Raw genomic sequence first — 26,246 nt, 5'->3', positions numbered from 1 at the left:
AAGTACAGACTACTTAGCGCATGCGCGGTGGCAGCAGGTACCACCGCCTGAGCAATGGGGCCAGGGTTACCTCCCGCCTCCGAGTCCGGCAAGCAATGAAAGATTTAAAAAAAAAAAAAAAAAAACGGAAGAGAGAGAGAGAGGGAAAAAAAGGGGCGGGGGGCAAACCTGAGATAGTGACTCACACTCTCAAGGAGAGGGATTCCCGGAAGGGAAACAAAACAGTTTCTTTTTCTGTGTAGCGGCAAAAAGGTAAACAAGTCTCTTTAAGGAGCATTCAGCCCCAAGATAACGTTTTCAAGAAAGAAACGGTACGCTCCAAAGCCTCTGGTGTAACCACTGCCTCGAGGCTGATTTATTCCCAAAGTTGGAAAGTGTTGGAAAAACTTGTGTTATCAATTTCGAGAGAGCAAGTTCTCACCGCCCCGGGGCGCCCACGTTCATAGCACAGCCTTAGAGAGACATGCAAGGACTTATCCAGAAGACCCTTTCCTGCCTCAGACGGGGGTCTCCCTGCAGCGACCCCCAAACATCCTCGGCACCGGCCAGCCCCCCGCGCCCACCCACTCGGCGCCGCAAACCGCGTTCCCAGGGGGCACCCAGAGATGTTCCGCCTGCCTCGAGGGCTCGCAGCTTCGCATCCAGCCCCAAGAAAAACGAGTAGCCTGGTTTCCTGAGACCTCGCCCTCAAGAGAAGTCCTAGCAGTCATGCGGAGCTAGCCGGGCAAAGGCCGGCCAAGTCCGCCGGCCACGCGCGCATCTCCCCCGCCGCCCCCAGAGCGCGTCCCGCGCCAGCCCAGTGGCCGAGCTGGGAGAGGCCCTCGCCGGGGCAGAGACGACTCACCAGTGACAAGTGAACCCAAATCCCGGACATGGCTGTGGAACAATCTCCGAAGTGAAGGAGCCTTACAACTGGCACCAGGGCGAGTTAGGCACCCGGTGAGTAGTGAGCCCCGACTGGCCCCTCCCCGCGCTCCAGCCGGCCTGGGAGAGTGCTCCCCTCCCGGGCCCGCCCCGGGCGCTCACGCACAGTTACTCTCGGGACGCTTTCAACCCTTTCTCCAGCAGCGTGAACACCTGTTGGTAGCTTATTTGAAAAGACCAAAAGAAATGTCCCCGGAGCCAGGGGGTGGGGGTTGGAGGAGGAAGCTTAGCTGGGGAACGCCCGAGTAGGGGAGGGCGCCTTTGATTCTGCAACCCTGCGCCTTGAGTTGGGGGTGGGGTGGGGGAAGGGGTGTTGAACGGGGAGCGGGGAAGGCGCCAGCGTTGTTGCACAAGCGGGCATTCCCCGTTGGGAGCGTTTCCGCAGTCGACTGGCATGCTCGGGTTCAGGTGAGGATCCTGAGAACGGGCCCCATGTCCTTTCTAAACTCTTCTGCAGTTTCATCTGGGGAGGCTGGGGAGGACTGAAGTGCAGAGCGCACGCGTCTTGCTCGGAGCAGGAGCCTCGGCTGACTGCTGGGATTCCCAGAGCAGACCCAGCCTTGGCTCAGCTCCGTGTGCCGTGGTGGCGACGTTAGAGGCTCACAGGAACCCCGGACTAGTGTCTGTAGTGGCCAGTGCTGTGGGGATTCCGAAGAGGAAGGACCCTCTATATTTTATTCTCACGAGGAGTACAAAGCTAACTCCTAGGACAAATCACACACCTCCAGCTATATGATTAAAAGCGTACAATTACTTCCCCTCCTTTATTACTCATTTCCTGGCCAATTTTCTTTATATATATATATATATATATATATATATATATATATATATATATATATGTATGTATACTTTAGTGCTTTGGTTAACAGCTCGAAGTCATTACTGTTTTGGAAAAGTTGATCCGTCTGGTTAGCCAGTTTGCGACAGTTTTACAGAAGGTTTGTATAATGACATCCTTCGTGAGCGTGATTCTGAAAGTAGTTGGTAAGTTGCGACCCCCCTCCTCCACTAAGCTCTGCACCTGCACTCCGTTGTCCATCTTCCCTGTTGGCTGTATCCCATTAGGAACACTCTCCTTTCCCTCCCTTTGCCTGGCTCATTCCTCATCCATCTGGATCCCTCTCTGAAGACATTTTCAAGACATTTTCGTCTGGGAGATCTTCCTGTCTCCCAACTCAAGGTTAGGAGCTTTGCTTTGCTTCTAATGCTTTGCTTCTAAATGCTTTCACTCTCCCTGTTTTCTGCTCTGCACTCGTGGCCCTGTCTTACAGGTGTGGATTTACCTGTCCCCTGCTTCACTGCCCAGCAGATTGTTAGTGCTGTGAAGAAGATCCTAGCTGGCCAGTCCTGCTCCTGCAGTTCCCAACCCAAAACAGACACAAAAAGAAGTGAATGGTGGGAGGTTGGGGAGAGGGGTGTAGAGGGGCTGGCATATGGAGACTCTGTATTATCTTTGCAACTTTTCTGTAAGTCTAAAACTATTCTGAAATTAGAAGTTTATTGAAATAAAAAAAGCATAAGAAAGGTGGGAGGAAGGAAGGGAGGAGAGCAAGACAGCTGACAAAATCAGCATCTCTTGAGAGTGAATCATAAGTCAACAACTTTCACAAATGGTTCTTCCTTACCTAATATTTGCCATTTTAGCCCAGTGAGGTGTCTAATTATTATATTTACTTTATAAAGAATTGTAGCCAAAAAAGTTTAAGCAACACTGACAATTTGATTAGTTAGTAAATAGTAGATTCAGGAATTAAACTTAGATATTCTTGCTCCTGAGTCCTTGCTCTTTCTAACTCCCCTCAAACCTCCTCCACTCCACACACAAACCTAACCCTTAAGTTTAATGAAATAGTAATAGGTACTTTGTGGGAAGAAATGTGTTACATGATCAAATGATTTTAGAAAATTCTGGGTTAAACAGGTCTCCTAATCTAAGAGTTCTCTGAGCCCTCAATATGCTAATATGCATTCTGACTAAGATGGGACGGTGATCTATACTGTTTCCCAGTCTTCTTTGTCTTTATGGAGTTCTTTGAAGAACACCTACTGAATAACACCTTATGAATGCTGGTGTTCTGGAAGAAACAGTTCAGACATCTTTAACAGTTAATTTTAACAACACATTTTTACAGGCCTTCAAGGGCAAAGAAATACAATTTTAATAATAGAGTTTCAGGCACTCTACCAGATGTGGGAGACACTTCGGACAACCACCCTGATTTTACTCAAACCACGCCATGTAAGTTAAAGCCTGCTGCTTCTACTCTAAAGAAATCCTTGCCATTGAACATTTCATTCCTGAATAACATTTAAACGTATGTCTACTTATTTTAAAAAGCTGGGAGGAAGAAAACCCCCAATACCCTTTTACCACCAAAACTTTTTATTTCTTATCCCCTAATGTTTTAAAATTTTTGTCAACAAAATTTCTCTTACTAAATAGCAGCAAATTGATTTTAATAATCTCCATCTGTAGTGCACATTCATGATTGTTTATCCTATATCTTCTCCCCTTCTTCCTGGTAACATCTTCCAAGTTGTCTTTGTTCCTCTTCCGTCTTCCTAGCTATTGACATGGTTGCGTTAGTCAGGGTTCTCTAGAAAAACAAAGCCAACAGGATACATACAGATTAGCCATAGATACCAAGATTTATATAGCTATATCTATCTATTTTTACATAGACCTATATATAAACAGGGAGAGAGACAAAGATGTGTTGTAAGGGATTGTTTTATGTGATTTTGTAGGCTGACAAGTCCAAAATGTGCCAGGTAGGCTAGCAGGCTGGCGACCCAAGGAAGAATTGCAAAGGCCATCTGCTGGCAAAATTCCCTGTCTTTCAAGAGAGGTCAGTCCTTTACTCAGGGCCTTCAACTGGTAGGACGAGGCCCACCCATACTATGGAGGGCAACTGCTTTACTCAAAGTCTCCTGATTTAAATATCAATCCCATCTAAAAAATACATCTAAAAATACACCATCTAAAAGAAACACCTAGAAAAGTACCAAGTCTTTGGATCCTGTGGCCTAGTCAAGGTGACACGTAAGATTAATCACTACAGCGGTCGTGACACCGATCCCAGACTCTGTGTGTGTGTGTAAAGCGGGGGAGAGGAGGACAAGGAACCCCACGTGGTTAATGCAACCAGCACATCACATTCTGTCGTGAGCTTTCCAGGAAACAGTGGGACACAAGCTCTTCTTTTTCTTTTTTTCCACTGTATTTGAAGTGGAAATATTTGCGGTACAGAACTGATGAGGTTGCTCCTGCCAGAGCTGAAGGCAGAGTCAACCCAGGATGAAAAGAAACCACACCGAAGGGCCAAGCCTGATAGTGTTGCCTGAGTCTGGAATCGACTTAATCCTGAAATTGAAAGTTAGACTACCCACAGTTACCCAGCCCAGTACAGTCTCAACGTTTGCTTAAGCCACAGTCTTACAGCTAAAAAGAGCCTTAACAAGTAGGTCATCAGAGCTTATAATCGGCATAAGAAATTCTCTGTTATCAAAATTAGTTGTTACAAATAGACTGTTACAGTTTCAATAAGGATGATGGTCTTAAACAAGCCTGTAGAGATGGCTGAAGATCTAGGAACATCACTTCTACCAAAGAATCTTTCTGTCACTAGAGGGTGCCAGATACCACATCAGCCAAACGAAGCAACTTGAACAAGGTTTCGATTCGTGAATAAAAATATATTTGGGTTCTTGGGAAATGGAAGAAAGAAGAGAGAGAATCTGTGAACTGATTATCTAGACATTTTCATCTATATGAGAACGTTCTTCCAGGATTAAAGACATGATGTATACAAAGCACCTAGCACATTCAATAAATACTATTTTATCATTGCTCCTCCTAAATGAGGTGTGTTCACAGGACAGGTTGCAAATTGGGGTCACAGTTCAGGTGGAAAGAAAGGCAAGAGTAGTAGCTTACAACCGCTTTCCTGTGCTACTTCCTGTATGAGTGTGATCATGGCCTGAAGGTACAGCCCAAGGGAAATACTTGGAGCCTGGTAGAAAGAGGCTGGAAAGCTTGGCCACTGGGATATGGAGCAAGTTCCTCAATCTCCCAATGTCTTCTGCCTTGAAACCTGATGTATCAGCCTACCTCTTGAGTAAGAACTTGAAAAAGACAATGGATTAAAGAGCATTTATTTGTTTAATATTTATTGACTGATTTGATAGAGTCAGATCTTCATTTGCGGCCCACAGGGTGTTTGTTGCCACATGCAGGCTTCTCCAGTCGCGGCACACGGACTCCAGAGAGTGCTTAGCACTTACGGCACGCAGACTCAGTAAACCTAAAGCGTGTAGGATCTTAGTTCCCTGTGTGCATGCTCAGTTGCTCAGTTGTGTCTGACTGTTTGTGACCCCATGGACTATAGCCCACCAGGTTCCTCTGTCCATGGGATTTCCTAGGCAAGAATACTGGAGTGGGATGCCACATCTTTCTTCAGGGGATCTTCCCAACCCAGGGATTTAACTCTCATCTCGTGCGTTGGCAGATGGATTCTTAACCACTGAGCCAACAGGGAAGTCCCTAAAGACTGTAGTGGTTAAGATGCAGAGTGCACTCTGAGCAGCAGGTAGTTGAAGAAAATGGTTCTTGTGTAGGTCCTGGTTTTGTAATCCAGTTGGACACTCCTTCCCTGAGTGCCCTGAAAGCACAGATTTTCTATGAATCCACACACCAGAAGTGGGCCCATCCAAGGTGTTCTGAACCACACGTGAAAAGATAGGGGCCACTTTTCAAGAAGAGCTGATCTGGGGCAGATGAGATTTAAGGCTTATCTTGAGGCAATATTTCTTAAGCCTTAGTCTACCTTTTGCTATTTCTGTGGTCCACTTGTACTTTCATTTAACTAATATATATATATATATAATATATAACTAATATATATATAATAACTTAGTTATATATTATATTATATTATGTATAACTAATATATATATAATATAAAGTCAACTTGCATTATTTCTTAAGTAATTTATTTTTAAATAACATATTACAATTGTATTCCTGCCCTACAGGTAGATTCATCAGTACCAATTTTTCTGCCTTCCATATATATGTGTCAATGCATGGTATTCGTTTTTCTCTTTCTGACTTGCTTCTCTCTGTACAAAGATGATGTAGAGAATGGACTTCTGGACACAGCGAGGGTGTGTATGTGTGTGTGATGAATTAGGAGATTGGGATTGAGATATGTATACTACCATGTGTAAAATAGACAGCTACTGGGAGGTTGCTGTATAGCACAGGGAGCTTAGCTGGGTGCTCCAAGAGGGGTGGGATGGGGGTGGGGTGGGAGGAATGCTCAAGAAGGAGGGGATCTATGTGTACATATAGCTGATTCATGTTGTACAGCAGAAACTAACACAACATTGTAAAGCAATTATACTCCAATTAAAAGATAAATTTAAAAAGAAGTTATAGAAATAGAAAAAAAAAAAAAGCATTACATTGTAACCATAAATGGAAAATCAGCGTTCATTACCAAAGATAGAAGGTATCTGTAAAAATAACCATTGAAACAAAATAGTTGCCTTCCTACCACTAAAAATGTTTCCCAAACCACCAGTGGTAAGGGTACTGAAAAGGTTGACATAAGGCATGAAAATCTTCTGTTTTAGCCTTTCTCTGCCTCCAAAATGACCACCAGAAAAAGGACCAGCAAACCTGGGTAATATCAACATCAAGAGATGTCAGAGCAGCATGGAGTTAGGGGCAGTCATTGCCTCTTAAGCCCCACCTAGTGCTGGAGGGATGAGGTTGGGGGAAACCCTGTACCAAGGCCCAAGCCTTTCCCATTAGAAGAGGCTAAGTGACAGCTCAAGGGACATGACGGATAAGAGATAAAGGAGGGTTACAGAGAGTCTTGTAAAGCTAGAGAGAGAATGCAGAGTAAGGTATTAGAAAAGAGAGGATGGGGAACAGTAGGCTAATCTAGAGCACAGAGCACAGGAAGAGAAGGACGTAGATGGTTTTCTGCAGAAGATGGCCTTCATCAACTAATACAGAAGAGTGAGGAGGATAGGCCCATGGATTTAAATCCTAGGTCAGTTCCTTCACTAGCTGTAGGAAGCTTTGCATAATATTTAACCTCTTTCAGTCTCAATTTTCTCACCTGGTAAACCTAAGCACTTTCAGCATAATGCTTTGCTTGGGACCCGGTCTTGTACTCTGCAACTTTATTTTTTTTGCGGTGTGCAAATGTCCTCTCAAAACCTCTTGGATTGCTAGCACCTTTTAATGGGTGACAACATACATGGGCTGGTCCCAAAGTTATCACTATCAGTGTCCTTCTTCTTACCTGTAGTGCTTTTCCTTCTTCACTAGGTTGGAGAGTATAAGCATGGCCTGCAGCCCCTCATCTTGGCTTCTCCACAAAGGAAGGTATATTTTAAACTTTCTGGAAAAGAACTAAAAAGAAATCATTGTCTCAGATTTTTTGATCCCATGATCATCTGTTGTTGGCTCTGATCAGATCTCTTCATATGTGACTTTACTACTTAGGCTGGCCCAAAGGTTTCATTAAGAACCAAATGCAAATTATATGCCCAGTTCGTGCCATGTCCATAGTTCATTTGCTGGTTCAAGTCTATCAAATGGGTATTGACGAAAAACAAAGATCTTAGTAACTTGCTTTGTGTGTGCCTCAGTGATTATGATCAAGTTGTTCAAACCCATACTGAGACATGCCCCAAAAGGCAGAATGTCATAGATAAACTATTTAAAATAGTTTTAAATTTCTAAGCATCCTGTCCTCCTATACACACACCACCCTCTGGGAAGGATGGTTCTTTAGAAGACTCTTTCCCATGTTGTAGTGGTTATGAGTCAGCTGGGGTTTGGAGAGGTTGGGACTGAGCAAAGACCCAAAGCAGGCATCTTCTACTCACCTGGATGTGAAGTCTTGGAAATTCTAAGTCATCCAAGGGGCTTATCAATACTCTTTTAAGATTTTTCTTCAAATTTGTTTTTATTTAAACCATGGAAATATGTTGGAAAGAATTGTTTAAAGAGAAGGGAACTGTGAAATCCAACAAACCTAAGGCATTATTCATAATAATATCTAATAATATTAAAACGTCTAATGCTTAATAATAACTAATCTTGGCACAGACATTTATGTGTTCTTTGCATTCATACTAACTCATTTAAGCCTTGTAACTTAAAGTAGATCCCTTAGGTTCATGAAATAGGTTCTGTTAGCCTCTTGTTTCAGATATAAGAAATTTGTTGCAGCAACTTACCCAAAGTCATCTGGTTATAAAGTGGCTGAGGTGAAGTTCTAAAGTCCAGGCTGAATCTACTCTAAGGAAGTACAGAACCTGATTGTTTTGTGGTTCTGTTGAGCACTTGGTTTCTGGTTGATTACTGTCATACTTTCATCATTTTATTTTCTTAAATTTTAGGTTTATTTCCTAAGATTTCATGAGCTAAGGGAACTCTTTATTGCACCAAGCAAATCAAGTATGAAATGTTGCTGTTTATATCCACTCACTCCTAATTATCAGAGCTCTTGTCCATGTTAATTGGATTGAAGTGATGACTGTAACGATTAAGATTATGTGGCCACAACTCCACATTCTCAGTGCTTTCCAAATCTTAATATGGAGATAAATGACCTGGTGATTTTATTAAAATTCAGGGTTTGATGCAGTAGGTCTGAAGAGAAGCATGAGCTTCTGCATTTCTCATATGCATACTCCTGATGTGGATGGCACATCTGGAGAGGAGCCTTGGGTTGTCAAGGTAACCAGCTCAGAGAAACTAGCCATTGATCCAGCTCATACAGATACAGACAAGCTGACCCCACTTGTAACAGTTTGACCAACTGTATTGTTATTTGAGAACCTCTTTCATGGTATTAGGTAGGGAATGTAGGGATATCAACAAATTAAATAATGTCATAATGAACATATTTTTATCCAGTTTCCGTTTAGCTTATTATTATACTCCCTAGGCCAAATTTTCACTTAGCAGAAACAAGCCTTCTCTGACTACATAAATAAATCCTTCCTATCGAGAAAAATAAGGGGGAATAAACTTAGTTCATTTTCAAACACACTGAACTTTTATTTCCGTGAACGGAAAGAAAACTGGCCAGAAGCCTGCTGATCCCCTCAGCCAATCAGAATAACGTGACCATAAATGTCCATGAATTCCCCCCTCAGTGAATCTCTGCCTTCTTTATTTCTGTCTTGGGGACATGTATCTTACAGTTCTGTGCACATACTCTGCCTTTTATGTCTTACTTTCCCCTTCTCCAAAATAATAAATAAATAAATAACCCACAGTGGATCTCTCGTGTAGAAATTTTTTTTTTATGTTACATTTAGTGCATGTACAGCTTTTGATTATCTTTCAATGATAATATTTAACACATTTATTTAGAGCACTTAATATGAGCCAGGTACTATGCTAAGGGTTATAAATATCATGTCATTTAATGCCCATAAAAATCCTGAGAGATAGATCTTCTTATACCCATTATATGGATGCAGTAAGGTGAGGCCCCAAGTGGTTAAAAATCTTGCTCTAGTCACACAACAAGTAAATTGTAGGGCTGGGATGTGAACCAAACAATTGTTTCTTGCATTTAACCATGTGCTGCCTTCTTCCTGAACCAGCATAGATTAGTTAATTGAGCATTCACTATGCATTAGATCCTTCTACATATATTATCTCATTTAATTTTCCTACCCACATCTATGAGGAAAGACTAACTTTTCTTATTCACATAAACAGGTACCTTGATCAAGTTCCTGAGGTAAGTAAGGAACTCAAGTCTGTTGTTCAATTGCTAAATCATGTCTGACTCTCTGTGATCCCTTGGATTGCAGCATGCTAAGCTTCCTTGTCCTCCACTATCTCCTGGAGTTTGCTCAAGTTCATGTCCACTGAACTCAGGTTTGTCTGACTCTAAAGTCTGTGCTCTGTCTTTGCCCAATGTCTTGATATTGCCTACCTTTTTTTAGTGAATGAGAGTTTGTCTCTTGCTTTCTTTTGATATAGCACCAATCTGAAACCTTGTCATATACCAGAGCATAGAGTAGGATGTATATTCTCTGGCACTGGAGCGCTTTCTGGAAGGGTCTGAAATACCTGGCCTAACTTTTCCTTAGTCTTTTCCCCACCTCACCTTTCCTTTCTTCCTGTGACCTCATGTCTGTCACCCCCATCCGTCATCTCCGTCTTTGTGGTCTTACCAACAATTGCGACATTAGATGGGAATTGGAAAATGTCCCTCCCTCACCCTCCCTTGGAGCTTTCCCACGCCCTAGGATTGCATCTCTTCATTTTTCTTTCTTTAGATACTATTCTAGCCCTCATTCAAAACAGAATTTCCTATCTACTTTTCATGTTGTGAGTATAGCAAAAGTTCACAAACCACAATGACAAAGGGTAAAGCATTGGCCAATTTCTTCAGAAAAAGTATTTCCTCTCTCAGCCCAATGATTGACACATTACTAACCTTTAGCCAAGAGTTTAACTGTACGTAAAAGTGGAAGTTGCTCAGTCGTGTCCGACTCTTTGCGACCCCATGGACTACACAGTCCATGGAATTCTCCAGTCCAGAATACTGGAGTGGGTGGCCGTTCTTTTCTCCAGGGGATCTTCCCAACCCAGGGATCAAACCCAGGTCTCCCACATCGCAGGTGGATTCTTTACCGGCTGAGCCACCAGGGAAGCCCACTAGGAAGTGCTTTTTGCATAATCTCATGTAATCCTAACATAATCTCATTATGTAAGATTGTCCTCATTTTACAAATTAAGAACCTTTGGCTTGGTGAATTTAGGTTATTTGCCTTAGTTACACACGCCAGTATAGGGTAGATCTAGGTAGAACACAGGTCTCAGGTCTCCTAAGGTATCCCTCCATCAACTAACCCCACTCCCACTTTGATGATGTATTGCCTTTGCCCTTTGCTAACACTGACTTCCTGGCAGTCAGCCTCCCCATGCCCTGTCCCCAACCTCTCATCCAAACTGCCTATCTGGAAGGACCCTCTTCCTCCACTTTGACCCTGCAAATCCCACTTCTCACAGAAGGCAGAATTTAAAACTCTAGCCTTCTCTGGCTGTCTTTGTGACCTTTGTGACCTTTGTGACCCATTGTGACCTTTCAGAACATAGAACTTTCTCACCACTTTTGAAGAGTAAATGATATTGAGTTTCATATTTGGAATCTGTGAAAATCATCTTTAAAACAAAACAAAACCAAACCACATTTCCGGTAAATCTATATCAACGTGGAACTGAACTACCACCCCCCCCCCATTCACCTTTGCCTTAAAAATGGACTTGACTTTATTTAGCACCAGATACATTGCTAAATCAGAAAACAAGTTACTTGAGAGAGGGGCATCCTTTACTACTGTCTTTGAATGGAGGCTTTGAACTTAAGTCTGTCTGGATCCCAACAATCTCCTTAATTAGATAAATATCTATAAGTATCTGCTTTGTGGCATGGGCTGTACTAAGTCCTGGGAATAGCAGTGAGTTGAACAGGTGTGGTTCCTGCCTTAACAGATTTTACAAAATGATTGTCATTCTCAGCCTTGACTCCCCTTGCCTGAGGAACACTTATCACCTTTGGTTCACCAGACACCTCTCTTCTGGTCCTCCTCCTTCTCTGCCATCTTCACCCTGGTTATGCTTGACCTCCTGCTACTCTCCTCAGCATTTGTTCCCCTCACTTTCTCAAAGATGCCCTAAAGCTTTGACCATCCCCTCTTCCCAGATGACTTTCAGATCTCTCCCTCTTTCTCCCACTTAGGTTTACCTTCCCATTGCACTATTTTAATTCCTTTTCATTTTCCACTTATCACCTCAAACTGTTCATTTGTCTAAAACTGAGCTCTTTGATTTTCATCCAGACCACAAGGGTGAGGAAATTGAAAACAGTGAACAAAATAAAAAAGTCAAATTTCAAGTGGAAACAAGCCCACGATTAGTCTTTGGGCCCATCTGGCCATGCTCAGAACCCACAGACTTTGCAGCTGTGTTTTGCTTCTTCTGTCTTTTAATTTCTGTAATTAGATTGGAAGCTCCTTAAAAGTAGGAAGTGTAACTTTTACTGTTCCATATTGTCAGGGTCTACCCTCAAAGTCTCCTAGGCACTTTCTACTGTTTGAGGAGGTTTGTGGTGAAGATGCAGACACTGGAAATGGCTTTAGCTATTTCTATACAGACTCACCTGGAGAAGGCAATGGCACCCCACTCCAGTACTCTTGCCTGGAAAATCCCATGGACGGAGGAGCCTGGTAGGCTGCAGTCCATGAGGTCACTAGGAGTCAGACACGACTGAGCGACTTCACTTTGACTTTTCACTTTCATGCATTGGAGGAGGAAATGGCAATCCACTCCAGTGTTCTTGCCTGGAGAATCCCAGGGACGGGGGAGCCTGGTGGGCTGCAGTCCATGGGGTTGCACAGAGTCGGACACGACTGAAGCGACTTAGCAGCAGCAGCAGCAGCATACAGACTCACCTGTCACTTGATTGTGGAGTCAGGACTAGATGGCTAGCAAACTATAAGGCCAAACACCTATAATCCTTTCTGATTGAACGAGGCAAATTATAAGGCCAAACACCTATAATCTTTTCTGATTGAACGAGGTTTTAATTTTGCCCTGATTTTTAATAAAATGATCGAAAGGATTATATCCATGCTGTCCTTCCCCAAAGTTCAGGGCTTTGAGACATGTTAAGATAAACAACAATGTCATCATCCACAAAAGTAAAGCAGAGGGACAGAGAGGAAGAGAGAGATGCCTCAGCTTGAGACCATTAAGTTCTCTTTCCCATTCTTTGCTAGCGTGATGACTGCTACACAAACCAGAGTTTAGTATCACCCCTAGATGAGTAGCATACATTTTCAGGGGTCATGACAATTACTTGGCCAGACTTGCCTCCCTCCTGGATGCTGGCATCTTCTCCCCCTGAACATCTCTCTTTGAAGTCAGCAGGAATCTGGTCTGTGATGAATCACAAGGCCTGGCTTCTCTAGGAACCAGAGCTGCCAAACCTCCCTGCTGCAGAGCCTGACCCCATTTTTTTTTTTTTCTTTCTTCCCTTTATTCTCAGCTCTCATCTCCCTCTCTCTGCACCTCTCCCCCTGCACGCACACCAGTGCAGCTCATTAGAACTGGCTTAATAACAGCTAAAGAATCTATCACTTGAATTGTGTTTGTTTTTCTCTGTTTTCCAGGGTTTTAGACAGTGGACCATGTTCCTAAACATAAAATAATGTTTTTTTTTTCCTCACCAGTGCCCAGTTTTTGGATGCACATTTTATTCTTCTCTTTACTCCGCCTCTGGTCATCCTGTTTTTTCTCCATTAAGCAAGGAGACATAAGGACAGCTGGATTAGTGTAGATGTACATCAGGACAGGGAAAATCCTCAGTTCTGTTCTGGGAGACTGTCAGGTGCCATCATGTTCTCAGGACTGAGCCTTTTGTCCATAGAAACCACATTTCCCCATACTAACCACTTTCAAAGGCTCACTTGTATTAAAGATATTTCTCTACTGTTGATTTAGGGAAGATGGTAGGATTCTGGGTGTATTCAATGGGATGGCCGAGTGAAAATAGATTTGGTTTATTAAACAGGATGAGGGAGAAGAGGAACTTTCTAGGTTACCCTGACAATCAACCATGGCTTGACTTTCACTTGGTTTGTAATTCTTTTTTTTTTTTTGAATTTTAATTTTTTTAATTTATTTATTTTAATTGGAGGCTAATTACTTTACAATATTGTATTGGTTTTGCCATACATCAACATGAATCTGCCACGAGTGTACACATGTTCCCAATCCTGAACCCTCCTCCCACCTCCCTCCCCATACCATCCCTCTGGGTCATCCCAGTGCACCAGCCTCAAGCTTCCTGGATCCTACATCGAACCTGGACTGGCGATTCGTTTCTTATATGATATTATACATGTTTCAATGCCATTCTCCCAAATCATCCCACCCTCTCCCTCTCCCACAGAGTCCAAAAGACTGTTCTATACATCTGTGTCTTTTTTGCTGTCTCACATACAGGGTTATCGTTAACCATCTTTCTAAATTCCCTATATATGCATTAGTATACTGTATTGGTGTTTTTCTTTCTGGCTTACTTCACTCTGTATAATTGGCTTATAATTCTGAAGGCATATGAGGAAACCTTTTTACCTTCAATTCTGTTCTCAATTAGTTCACATTGCTACGTGACCCTTTCATGTCCTTCAATGAGGACGTCATAACAAGCCAGCCCGTTCCCCCATCCAGAGTGAAACCAAAGACCAGTTCACTTCTGGGTTTTAATCCCAAAACTATGTATTGACATTTGGGCAAGTCTCTATCTTTGCAGCAGCAGGAGAAAAGGAAGACTTAGGATGTAGAGATGGATAGCATATGGGTCCTGTCCCCTACAGAAGCTAGGCAGTCAATATAATTTATGGGGTCATAGCATGGGTTCTGGGAGTTGAACTGTGGCTCCACAACCATTAAGTAGGTGGGCATGGAGCAGTTACTTAGTTTCTCTGGACTTTTAGTTTGATCTGTAAAAAGATGTTAACAACAGAATGTATCTTCTTTGCTTGTTATGAAGGTATAGGTAATTCATGGAAAGGGTGTGTTTCACAGAATCTGACACAGAGTCATTTCCTGATGAGTGTTATTATTTCCTAATATTATTTCCTAATATTTCCTACTATTATTTCCTAATAGTGTTATTATTAGTATAAGAAAGTCAAATTGCCAAGAGATCCAAATGGAGGAAAGGTTGCTTCTAGCTTCAGGGACCATAGAAGACTATGGAGAAGCTGCTGCTGAGAGGGGTGGCCCAATTTACCATGTGTTAGTGGGAGAGAAAAAGTGAAAGTGTTAGTCCCTCAGTCATGTCCGACTCTTTGTGACCCCGTGGACTGTAGCTCACCAGGCTCCTCTGTCCATGGAATTCTCCAGGCAAGAATACTCGCCATTTCCTCCTCCACGGGATCTTCTCAACCCAAAGATCAAGCCCTGGTCTCCTGCATTGCAGGCAGATTCTTTACCAAGACAGCAAGCTCGCCCTAGTGGGAGAGAACATCCACTTGAATAAAAGTCCCTTCCCGGAGTGGTCCCTGACCCTTGAGACCCCTAGGTTCCCTGGCAGTAGGCTGAGCTGGAGCTTTAGTGTGAAAGGACTGATGACTACATCGGCTGTCAGCACAAGCCTGGTGGCTTTCGTTTCTTCCTTCCGTTGCAGTTGGTTCCAATAGAACAGTCTTTTCCCTCTCCTTCCACTTGCTGACAGGTCAGAGAAGGTATGCAGACGCTCTCTCAGTGTACACAGAAAACAGGCTCGTGCAGATTTGTAGAGTTCTGACAAGTGTACTGACAGTTATGTTTTCTCAGCTTCACCTATTTCTGTGAAACTGATAGATAGATAGAGACTTCTTTTAGCCTTTTAATAATTCAGTCCTCAAAAATATTAATTCATTCAATGCTGGAGAGGCCAGGAATAAGTTTCTCCTTTGGGATTCAGAGTAAAATATTTTTGCTGCTTATTCAAAGGAAACTGGGGATGTGGGGTGGGGTGGGGGAGCGTGGGCAAAACTCCCTAAACCAGAGTCAAGCATCTCAAACAACGTCAACATCTTTTACAAACATTGGTATTGATTTTTGCTAAGTCGCTTGAGTCGTGTCCAACTCTGTGTGACCCCATAGACGGCAGCCCATTAGGCTCCTCTGTCCCTGGGATTCTCCAGGCAAGAACACTGGAGTGGGTTGCCATTTCCTTCTCCAATGCAGGAAAGTGAAAAGTGAAGGTGAAGTCGCTCAGTCGTGTCCGACTCTTAGCAACCCCATGGACTGCAGCCTACCAGGCTCCTCCGTCCATGGAATTTTCCAGGCAAGAGTACTGGAGTGGGCTGCCATTGCCTTCTCCACATACACACTATACATGTACACTAATACCGCTACATTCCCCAAGTCTAAGGAGAGAAGACAGGTTTTTACTACCTTAACTCTTTAGTATCTTCCACTTTCTCTCCTTGCTATCATTCTAGAAAGCTTATTCAGAGCCCACTATGTGCTGGGCACTGGTTTGTGTCCCGGCGATGCAGCAGTGAACACAATTGAAGAAAATTTCCTACCCTTTAGAGTTTACAGTTCAGGTGAAAAGCACGTGTGGCCCCACTTAAGCGAGCCCAGAACCCGCAGATTTATTTCCCCAAGGCTCTGTTCTTGCCCTTTCCATGCTGCTTCCCATATTCTTCTTGCCTTTCCACCTGAGATTCTTGCCTTAGAGCTTTGGGAAGCCAGAACCAACAGGAAAACTTTTGTTATGTCTACTCTGGAACAAACAAAACACTTCCGGTGTTTTTCGTTTCCTTAAAAAAGAATCACAAATTTATCTTCTTTTCAATTGGTTTCCCTTCCATGGAGCTAGGCTTCCCTGATGGCTCAGTGGGTAAAGAATCTGCCTGCAATGCAGGAGACACAGGAGATGAGGGTTCGATCCCTGGGTCAGGAAGATCCCTTGGAGTAGAAAACAGCAACCCACTCCAGTATTCTGGCCTGGAGAATCCATGGACAGAGGAGCCTGGAGGGCTGCAGTCCATGGGGTCACAAGGAGTTGGATGCAACTAAGCACACACGAAATACCCACGGGACTAGTACCTCACTGAAGCACAGATGCTGACCTGTGGGGGTCCTCTCTGTCTCTGATTTATCGTCTTTCTTTTTATAAATTCAGCAGTCTTCTTCAGAAGCCTTAAAATAGCCACATATTCGGAGATTTAGAAAACATAGAAGCAGTATCATTGTTTGCTCCTGCTTGAAAGTCATCTTCTTTTCTTTTTAATCAATGACTTAAAACACTGTTTCACTTTGACTCTAGTCAGCAATTTAATGTGATACTAATACAATCCATGATAATAGGGAAAGGCCCTGAGCACCTGTTTCCTGCTAGACATTGCACCAAGCACTGTGCATTATTTCACTCACTGTTAGAATACCTATATCGTTTCCCCCCACTTTAAAGATGAAGTTTGGAGACCACCAACATTTCATAAATTACACACTTTGGCAATTGCTTTTTCCATATTTTCAAATTAATTGAGTGGGGCTTTAGCCTCAATCTCTCTTTTAATACATAAATCATCCAATTTTAAGTATAAATTCTTTGGACACCTATTCGGTGAAATACATCAAGAACAGTTTTCTGTTTGCTGTTGGTTTCTTAAATCAGGGTCTTGAGAGCCTCGTTTCTTTGCTGAAGAGTCAAGCCAAATTCAATATAGCTTAAATCAGGTTACATTTACAATTCACCTTAATGCCTGTCTTAGACCCAGCTGTAAAATTTAATAAACTTTGTAGCTCTGAAGGTACATGCTTATGTAATTATGCAAAACACACAGGTAATTATGCAGGTACATGTATATATACTTGTTTGTATTTGGTCTGACAAACACTAGATTGCCTGGTGACTTTGGTTCAGTTGCAAAAATGAATATAGGTTTTATCTGAATGTCTGTAATTGAATGAGAGCCATTTGAGGTTAGTTCATTTTAAGCACTTTGTATCTGAAGAAAGAATGGCCCATTAAAGAGCTTTGGGGGCACTTTGCACTCTAAATGGGGCCTGCAGGCACATCGTCTTACATCCATGATGTAATGATGAATTGATGGAATGATGAATCAGGATGAAGCAATACATTTTTGTTTAGAAAGGGATAATCTCTGGGACTGCATCTCCCTTGCCCCATCAAGACATTTCACTTCCTGTCTCTCTTAAAGATGCTGTTCAGATGGGGATGATATCCTCGAGATCCCTAAGGGTGTGGGACCCCATAAGGGTAAGACTGCATCTCCAGGGTCAATTTCCTGGGGTTTGTCTCCAAAGTTGTACCTGAAATTATCCAAATAAGGAGTTTCTGACTCCATGGGTCACACAGAGGAAAGAAGGGGGATGGTCAGTGGAAGAGAAGCAAAGCAAAAATAGAAAAATGAAATTTAGAAGTTAAAATTTATTTTTGGAAAGACCAAGGACTTACTAAGTTGGATTTTAAAATAAAACAACCACAAACACCATATGGGTTCATTCTTTAGTCTCCTGCAGTGGCTCTTTTCAAAAGTTCAGCCCTTACAAACACATGTATATAGAAACACAATCTTTGGATCAGCCATCGAAAACACATGAAACACTACAAAATTGCCTTTAGGACTCTCAGTTCAAATACGTATTGGAGAAACAGTCCAGAGATAGATCAAAAGATAAATGAGGCGCTCACTTTGACAGTGCATATGCTCAAATAAAAATAAAGCACAGTATATTAAAGCAAAAATTATGCAATTGTATGGGATTTATAATAGGCATTGTAACAGGATGAGAGGATAAAAGTACTTATGCACTTATAAGGTTTCAACTTTTTCCATGAAGTGAAACAGTATTAACTCTATGTGGATTGTGACTATTTAAGGAGGCACATTGTAGTCTTTAGAGCAACTGCTTAAAAATAGTATGAGAAGATACAGCTAAAGGGAAATGAAGTGTTAGTCACTCAGTCGTGTCCAATTCTGTGCTCCCATGGACTGTAGCCTGTCAGGCGCCTCTGTCCGTGGAATTCTCCAGGCAAGAATACTGGAGTGGGTAGCCATTCCCATCTCCAGGGGATCTTCCTGACCCAGGGATCGAACCCAGGTCTCCTGCATTGTGGGCAGATTCTTTACCATCTGAGTTACCACGGAGGCCCAAAAAGAAAATAGACACATTAAAATGATGTTTAGAAAATATTTACATAGCACAAAAGAAGTTAAGAAAGGAGAAAAAGAAAAACATCAATCACTATCAAAAATAATAAGAGTCCCTTATTTTCCTGCTGCCTAAAGACCAGCCAATGGCTGAATTTGAGCTCCTCTCCTCTTGTTAGCTGATGACTTTGTTTCATTTCACTAGAAACGTATAACCAATAAGTAGTTCCACTGACCAACAGCCTCCTAGTTCTCCAGGAACTGTAAATCTGGCTTGAATAAATAAGCAACTATTGGAGAAGCTACAGATCTGTATGTTAACTCATCCTCAGAGTGCTACCCTCCAAACACTTATTCTTGACTATTTCTAGGGAAAAAGTATGCAGCAAGGTTAACAAGAGGAGTATTGCACAAATTGTTGAGCCATTACATGCTGTAGATCCTGTCTTCATTATACAAAGGTCCTATTAGTAAAAACAAAAAACAAAGGACAACACCTTCAACAAAATTCTCTTCCAGTGATTTGCACTGTTGCTTCTGCTTCTGATAAACCCATCAGAAAATAAATAAAACCCAATGGTCTGAAATGAAAGAGTCAAGTAACGAAATATGGGTCTTACCATTTAGCAGATGCGATTTAAGGAAATATAACTTCTATTCATTCTTACCTTATTCTATTTACCCAAACACTCACATACTAACAAAAAATTTCAGGGGCCATGTTGACAATGGTTGAGACAGAATCATATGTATCCATGCCATTGATTCCTTTTACAAAACATACTACATGGGGTTTGCCTATTTTATGCTTGTATTTGTCCTTAACTGTACTTGTTTCATCATGTTAACAATTAAGGATAAAAAACAAATGTATCATCTGTTATTTTACACACTTGAAAGTGAGATATTCATTTAAGCAGTTGAAATTTTAAACTCTAGGTAAAGCGAAAATAAGAAAAACACCTGCCTTCTCCAGCTTTGTTGTTGTTCAGTCACTCAGTCGTGTCCAAATCTTTGTGACCCCATGGACTGCAGCATACTAGGCTTCCCTGTCCATCACCAACTCCGGAGCTTGCTCTAACTCATGTCCATTGAGTTGTTGATGCCATCCAACCATCTCATCCTCTGTTGTTGCCTTATATTCCTGCCTTCAATCCTTCCCAACATCAGGGTCTTTTCTGAGTCAGCGCTTTGCATCAGGTGGCCACAGTATTGGAGCTTCAGCTTCAGCCTCAGTCCTTCCAGTGAATATTCAGGACTGATTTCTTTTAGGATTGACTGGGTTGATTTCCTTGCAGTTCAAGGGACTCTCAAGAATCTTCTCCAACACCATAGTTCAAAAGCATCAGTTCTTCAGCACTCCGCTTTCTTTATGATCCACTTCTCACATCCATACATGACTACTGGAAAAACCATAGCTTTGACTAGACCTTTGTTGGCAAGGTAATGTCTCTCCTTTTTAATAAGCTATCGAGGGTGGTCATAACTTTTCTTCCAAGGAGCAAGCGTCTTTTAATTTCACGGCTGCAGTCACCATCTGCGGTGATTTTGGAGCCCAAGAAAATAAAGTCTGTCATGGTTTCCATTGCTTCCCCATCTATTTGCCATTAAGTGATGAGACCAGATGCCATGATCATCGTTTTTTGAATGTTGAGTTTTAAGCCAGATTTTTCACTCTCCTCTTTCACTTTCATCAAGAGGCTCTTTAGTTCTTCACTTTCTGCCATAAGGGTGGTATCATCTGCATATCTGAGGTTATTGATATTTCTCCTGGCAATCTTGATTCCAGCTTGTGCTTCATCTAGCCCAGCATTTTACATGATGTACTCTGCATATAAGTTAAATAAGCAGAGTGACAGCCTAGGTGTTCTAAAAACTCTTTCCTGCCCCATTCCTAATTGTATGAGAAGTGCTTAAAGATCAGGCTTAATCACTTAGAAAGATGTCTACTATTTATCCCTTTAATGGATAAGAGTAAGCCAAGAACAAAGTTTGTCACTACATTTTATTGTCTTTTGATGGTAAAATCCCAATGTCAGACACAAATTCAGACATATCTCTTTGTCAGATTTTTGGATTCATAAATATCAAGTGGAAAATTCTAGAGCTGTGCAAACTAATTTTAGGACTACCCAATGCAATATTAATATTCTAGTGTGTGTCCTTTCTACCCTCTAAGACTCACTGCTGGGCTGAGTTGTTTTTAGCTAGAACCAGCTCTATTCAGATAGTCCCTGAATTCCTAACTGAAAGCCCTTTCTCAGGAGCAGGGACCTGAGCTCCAAGGAAACTTTGGAATAAAAGTGGTGATGGAGGACTTGCCAGGTAAGCTAATGGTTAAGATTCTTCACTGCCAAAGCAGAGGACATAGGTTCAACCCCTGGTCAGGGAACTAAGATCCCACATGCCTTGTGGCAGAGCCAAAAGATTAAAAACAAAAATTTTTTTTTTTTAAGTGGTAATGGAAGTTGGAGAACACTCAACAATTTTCTGGGTTAGAAGGGAACTCAGAGGAGAGGAGAGTCAGGTCAACATGACTTTTCCAGCATGTTTCTGGAGAGTGGAGTTAAGAGGTGGAGGTTGGAGGAATGCTTCTGGGACAAATAGATCTGCTTGAATGGAGTAATGACATTGCCTCTGAGTGGAGAAAGAACTGGTGAGATCCAGTACATGCAAGTAAAAATTTTTCTTAAGCTGCATTTTAACACTAAATGTAAGGGATTTACAGATTGCCTGAATATTGAAAACACTTTTCTGTCACTAAAATTGCATCTAAATTCATCTCTTTCATTACCAGTATAGTCCACTATCAGCATATTTTGCAAGGAGTGCCTGCTTCTTGAAGGATTAGAGGCACTCACTCATCATCACTGGTTAGATAGCATTACCAACTCAATGGACATGAATTTGAGCAAACTCCAAGAGACAGTGAAGGCCAGGGAAGCCTACTGTGCAGTCCATGGGATCTCAAAGAGCCAGACACAACATAGAAACTGAACAACGATGACAAGTCATCATCAAGGCCCAGGTGGAGTTGGTCCTTTGCCAACATCCACATGAGAGACATTTACTGAGCACCTGCTATGCCCATGTCTTTTAAAAGACACCGGAGATACTGTGGTGAACACTCAGGTCCCTACCCAGTCTAATGAGAAAGGTGGGTATCACAAAGTAATCACACACTATTACAAAGACCAATAAGTACTATTAGAAAACAGTTGAGTGCTCTTAAAGAACATAATATCTAGTTGGGAGGGAGTGTGGTGGTCAGGGAAGGCTTCCAAGAAGCTGACCATCTGAGAGATCTGAAAAATCTGAGTGGAAATAAGGCAGCCATAAAAGGATGACGAGAGATGAAGCTGAAGGCTCAGAAAGTCTCCTTTGCGTGACAGAAAATCTGTTATTCTGGGTGGGTTGTGTCCTTTCCGATAGAGATATCAAAGGCATATCAAGGCAGAGCGGCAGCTCAGGTCACAGCATAGGCTTGGGCACAGTTGATGCCCCAAATACCCCAGAATGTGGAAATGTTTGTATCTTACAAAGCAGTTTTTTTTTTTTTTTAAAGATGGAATATTGACACTAAAGAAAGTTTTTTGGGAGATGAGAGAAGTGGCAAAGCAAACAGTGTATTGGAAAATCCATTTTAATTTTATGGAGACAATGTGTTCCAACTTCCCCTACTCCCATCACTTAAGGTTATACTTACTGGTTCAATAATCAAGATCCTTGTATAAAATTGTCTTGAGTACCATTCAATGTGAGGGGAAAAAACCCCAATGCAACACAGATAATAATGTTCCAAACCCCTAAATCTTTCTGTTTTCTGGGATGTTTCTTCTTATTCAGAAGAATCTTCTACCCAGACACATTTTCCATCTGTATGTCATCTGGGGAAAAAAAGCTTTTTTAATGTGGTGTTTTACCCCCAAATGTCAGACCTATATAAAGTTCTGACAGGCAGAAACTTTTCCTTCTTTAAGCCTGAGAAATCTTCCATCCACGTCCACTTTTCAAGAGGAAGACTTTAAAAGGGGTGAGTGAGGTGTAGGGATCTGTAGAATTTCCACAACACATACACAGTCTGTTACTAGAAAAGAGGACAGAAATTCCTAAATCAACAGTTGCCTGAAACATTTTTAGCAGAGCCTCATTCCAAGCCAGCCAGTGAGACAGAATTAAGCAGGAAAAGACTTTCTGTGACTCAGAAGCTGCCTTCCCTTATAAAGTCAAGGTTCTCCCCAGTGGTATTTTGACTACTTTTGGAGGAGGGGTTGCTTGCATCCAGCTCTCTGAAGAAGCCAGAATTTTCTGTTCCTCTCTACCAAAAAAGTACTCTGTCGACAAATATGTGTGCAAGACACAAACCCTGTTCACATTCTTTCAGGTCAGTGGAGTGCCCGTGTTACCAGCATCTACAGCTGGTTTTTGGATAAAGTCCTCGTTGTCATGGGTTCAATAAAACAAACATGTTTTGCTGTTCTATGATGAATTTTAAACCCAAGGTGACCAAAGACCCTGCCTGAAGACTCCCTGCGTTCCTGTGCCTGTCAGGATGATTATATATGTAACCATCTCTACTACATGTAAGAAAATTGCTGCACAGTAAGGAAGTTTATTAATGCATAGGTGTGATCACATGGGAACATAATTAAATATTGTGATTAGTCAGACATGCTGGATGAATGAGAGTTGCTAAATCTAACAGATCTGAGTTAGAAGTTTGCAAAGACTTACATACAGATTTAATATACAACATATAAATTGTACATAAATAATTATATATACAACCCCACTGAATTGAATACTTTACTTCCAAAGGAATGCTAGAATCATGCCACACTTGCAAGTCACAACTGGAAAATCTCAATTATTGTTATAAGCTACAGCAAAAAAGCAATCGTTATATGCATGATATAGCTTAAATTCTGGAGGAAATGTAAGCTTGCAGGATGATAATAATACCAGAAAAATCTTGAGATTAATTTAAAAAACTCAAATTTATATTTATTCCTATGAGAGATCCAATATAGGGGTTTGAGGGAAGACTTATCAACCATCATCCTATTTTTTAATTTAGTGATGAATAAAATGTGTTAAGGGTATAATCTTTAAAAATTGTGAATCACTGTGTTGTACACCTGTAACTTATATATCATTGTACATCAACTATACTTCAATAAGAGAAAAAGGATAAATGCATAGGGCAATCAGATATATTACCAGAAAAAGAGAATAAACTGGGTTCAGAGATGTGAAGCCTCATGGCTTCTGGACTAGCTGAAGTAATTCACAGAGCTTCATCCTGCTTGTCTTACTGGCCTTAACACGACACTGCCCATGGCAAGAAAGTTATGAAACCATTTGTTCCACGTTATATATTAATCTTTCATCTTAGAAAGTTTAAGAAGCAAGGGTTCTTAGGCTTCTTTTTGTTTGTGTTTGAAGGGTGTGTTTGCAGTTTGGTTTCAGGCAACGTAGCTTGTAATCAAATGCATGTTAGAATGGAAGACTGCTGAGGAACATTCTATTGAAAGTCACCAGAATTCATTATTCCACTGTGTTCTCCCGTCAGTCCTTATAATATTACAATATTCCTATTTTACAAACGAGAAAACTGAGATGCTCAGATGTTAGATGATTTGCCCAATGAGTCAAATTAGATTGTTGGGAAAAAAACCAGCCTTTGAATCCAACTTGATTCCAAAGCCCATATGTTTTCTCCTACTTTGTGAAACTTTTCATCACAGTGCGAATCTCAGCCTGATCCAGCTATGTCAAATTCCAATCAGGTTTTAAAGAAGCGGGAGTTCATCAGCCTGAAATTACCCTATAGGGTCTCAATTTTGTTGGAAAAGGAAATGAATGCTTCAGATTCCAAACTGAAGATTTTAGAATTCTTGAAGCATCCAAAGTTATCTCGTGGGGTCCTTCCTGTTCACTTTCTTTTCTGGGGGCTAAAAAGTATGTCTGATGCTAAAATGAGAGTGTTTGTGTAAACTCTCAGCCGATCTTGGCACTCAGCCTGTGCTGCCTCGGCTTGGATCAGGCCACTTTGCTTTCTATGGGATCTTCCCACTTAAACCTCAGGACCATCTAATGGCACCCTACATTCCCAGGGCTTCCCACAACACTCCGGACAACAGCATTGAAGTATCTCCTGCTATTCAGTTGAGTTAATCCTCGTTTTGGTGACGACTCATAATATGCTCCCTTGATTGGCATTTTAAAGTTTTCAAAGTACTCTAGCAATTTAAGTCTTTCTATAAAATTTATCAGCTCAGGAACCTTGTGCCGTGATTGAGCCGGTGTCATGGTCATTTTGCAAATGAGAAAACTGAGGTGAAGGTCACACCCCCAGCCAGGGAATAATAAAGTGCCAGTTCTTGGGGCAAAATTTGAGCCGCTGTATTTTTCATACCTTACCTTCTATGAAAACTATCAACATTATCAGCCTGTTACCTCATAGATGGTGTTGTAGAAGACTTTTTAGAGTCCCCTGGACAGCAAGGGGACAGCAAGATCCAAGCAGTCCATCCTAAAAGAAATCATTCCTGAATATTCATTGGAAGGACTGATCCTGAAGCTGAAACTCCAATACTTTGGCCACCTGATGTGAAGAGCTGACTTATTTGAAAAGACCCTGATGCTGGGAAAGATTGAAGGCGGGAGGAGAAGGGGATGACAGAGGATGAGATAGTTGGATGGCATCACCGACTCAATAGACATGAGTTTGGGTGGACTCTGGGAGTTGGTGATGGACAGGGAGGCCTGGCGTGCTGCAGTCCTTAGGGTCACAAAGACTTGGACACAACTGAGTGACTGAACTGAACTGAACTGAACTGAACCTCACAGATGCCCTCAGGCCAGTTTATACTTTGTATTTTCAGACAATATTTCAATCAGAGATGAGTGGTCATGAAAAGGACATTGAAATATATAGGCCCCCACACTTATAGTTATGAATGACAAAACCAGGGCCACAGGGGTTAGTGAACCATACAAAGCCACACAGACAATTAGTGACAGAGCCTAAAATAGAACAGAGACTTCTGGTCTTGCTCAGTTGCCTTCCCCTGTCTGTGTCTGCTCTCTGAGGACACATGCCTGGGACCTGTCATCTCAAGAGAGATGATAATGTTAATGATGACCCAACCTACACTGTTTTCCTATACTTTGGAGAGTCACATTATCCCCCTACACTCTGCGCTAGTGCTTCTAAGTATCTCTGGTTTAAATGCACATCTTCAGGCTCTGCCGCAGAGAATCTGGCTCAAGGAAACCCCAGAAATGTACATTTTGATAAACTAACGAGTAATTCCAATGGCTAAGGTTCTATAAGCCATGCTTTAAGAAACTGTTCTAACTCAGTATTTCCAAGGCCTGGGATGGGAAATGCACTGATTAACTACATTTAAGGGCCAACTTTTGTAAAGGTGTCCCAGAAACCAGTTATCATGCAATCAATAATCGGTTAGCAGCAAGTCAACCCAAACCCATGGCATATCATAAAATAAAGACTCCTCTAAGGAGTCTGATGTTCCTTTAGTAAAAGGCTCCTCTGCTCAGCAATCTTGGGAAAATCTATC

General features: G+C 41.8%; 1 protein-coding gene and 1 long non-coding RNA gene across 2 annotated transcripts in view; one reads left to right on the top strand and one right to left on the bottom strand.

Moving 5' to 3' along the window:
• FAS (Fas cell surface death receptor) overlaps positions 1–1,173 on the bottom strand; it is a 34,194-nt gene extending 33,021 nt beyond the window's left edge. The window contains exon 1 of the mRNA XM_006058448.4: positions 845–1,173. Within this exon, the coding sequence (XP_006058510.4) occupies positions 845–874 (30 nt within the window). The 5' untranslated portion in view covers positions 875–1,173. The remainder of the gene's footprint in view (positions 1–844) is intronic.
• Positions 805–25,247, top strand: LOC102409066. The gene is made up of 4 exons (XR_003106226.3): positions 805–939; positions 7,271–7,327; positions 9,686–9,707; positions 21,458–25,247. It is a non-coding gene; the product is annotated as an uncharacterized LOC102409066 (long non-coding RNA).
• Positions 25,248–26,246: the final 999 nt, after the last annotated feature.

The sequence above is a fragment of the Bubalus bubalis genome, chromosome 23 (assembly GCF_019923935.1).
Source record: "Bubalus bubalis isolate 160015118507 breed Murrah chromosome 23, NDDB_SH_1, whole genome shotgun sequence".
Taxonomy (NCBI): domain Eukaryota; kingdom Metazoa; phylum Chordata; class Mammalia; order Artiodactyla; family Bovidae; genus Bubalus; species Bubalus bubalis.
This window is presented reverse-complemented; position numbering and strand designations above follow the sequence as displayed.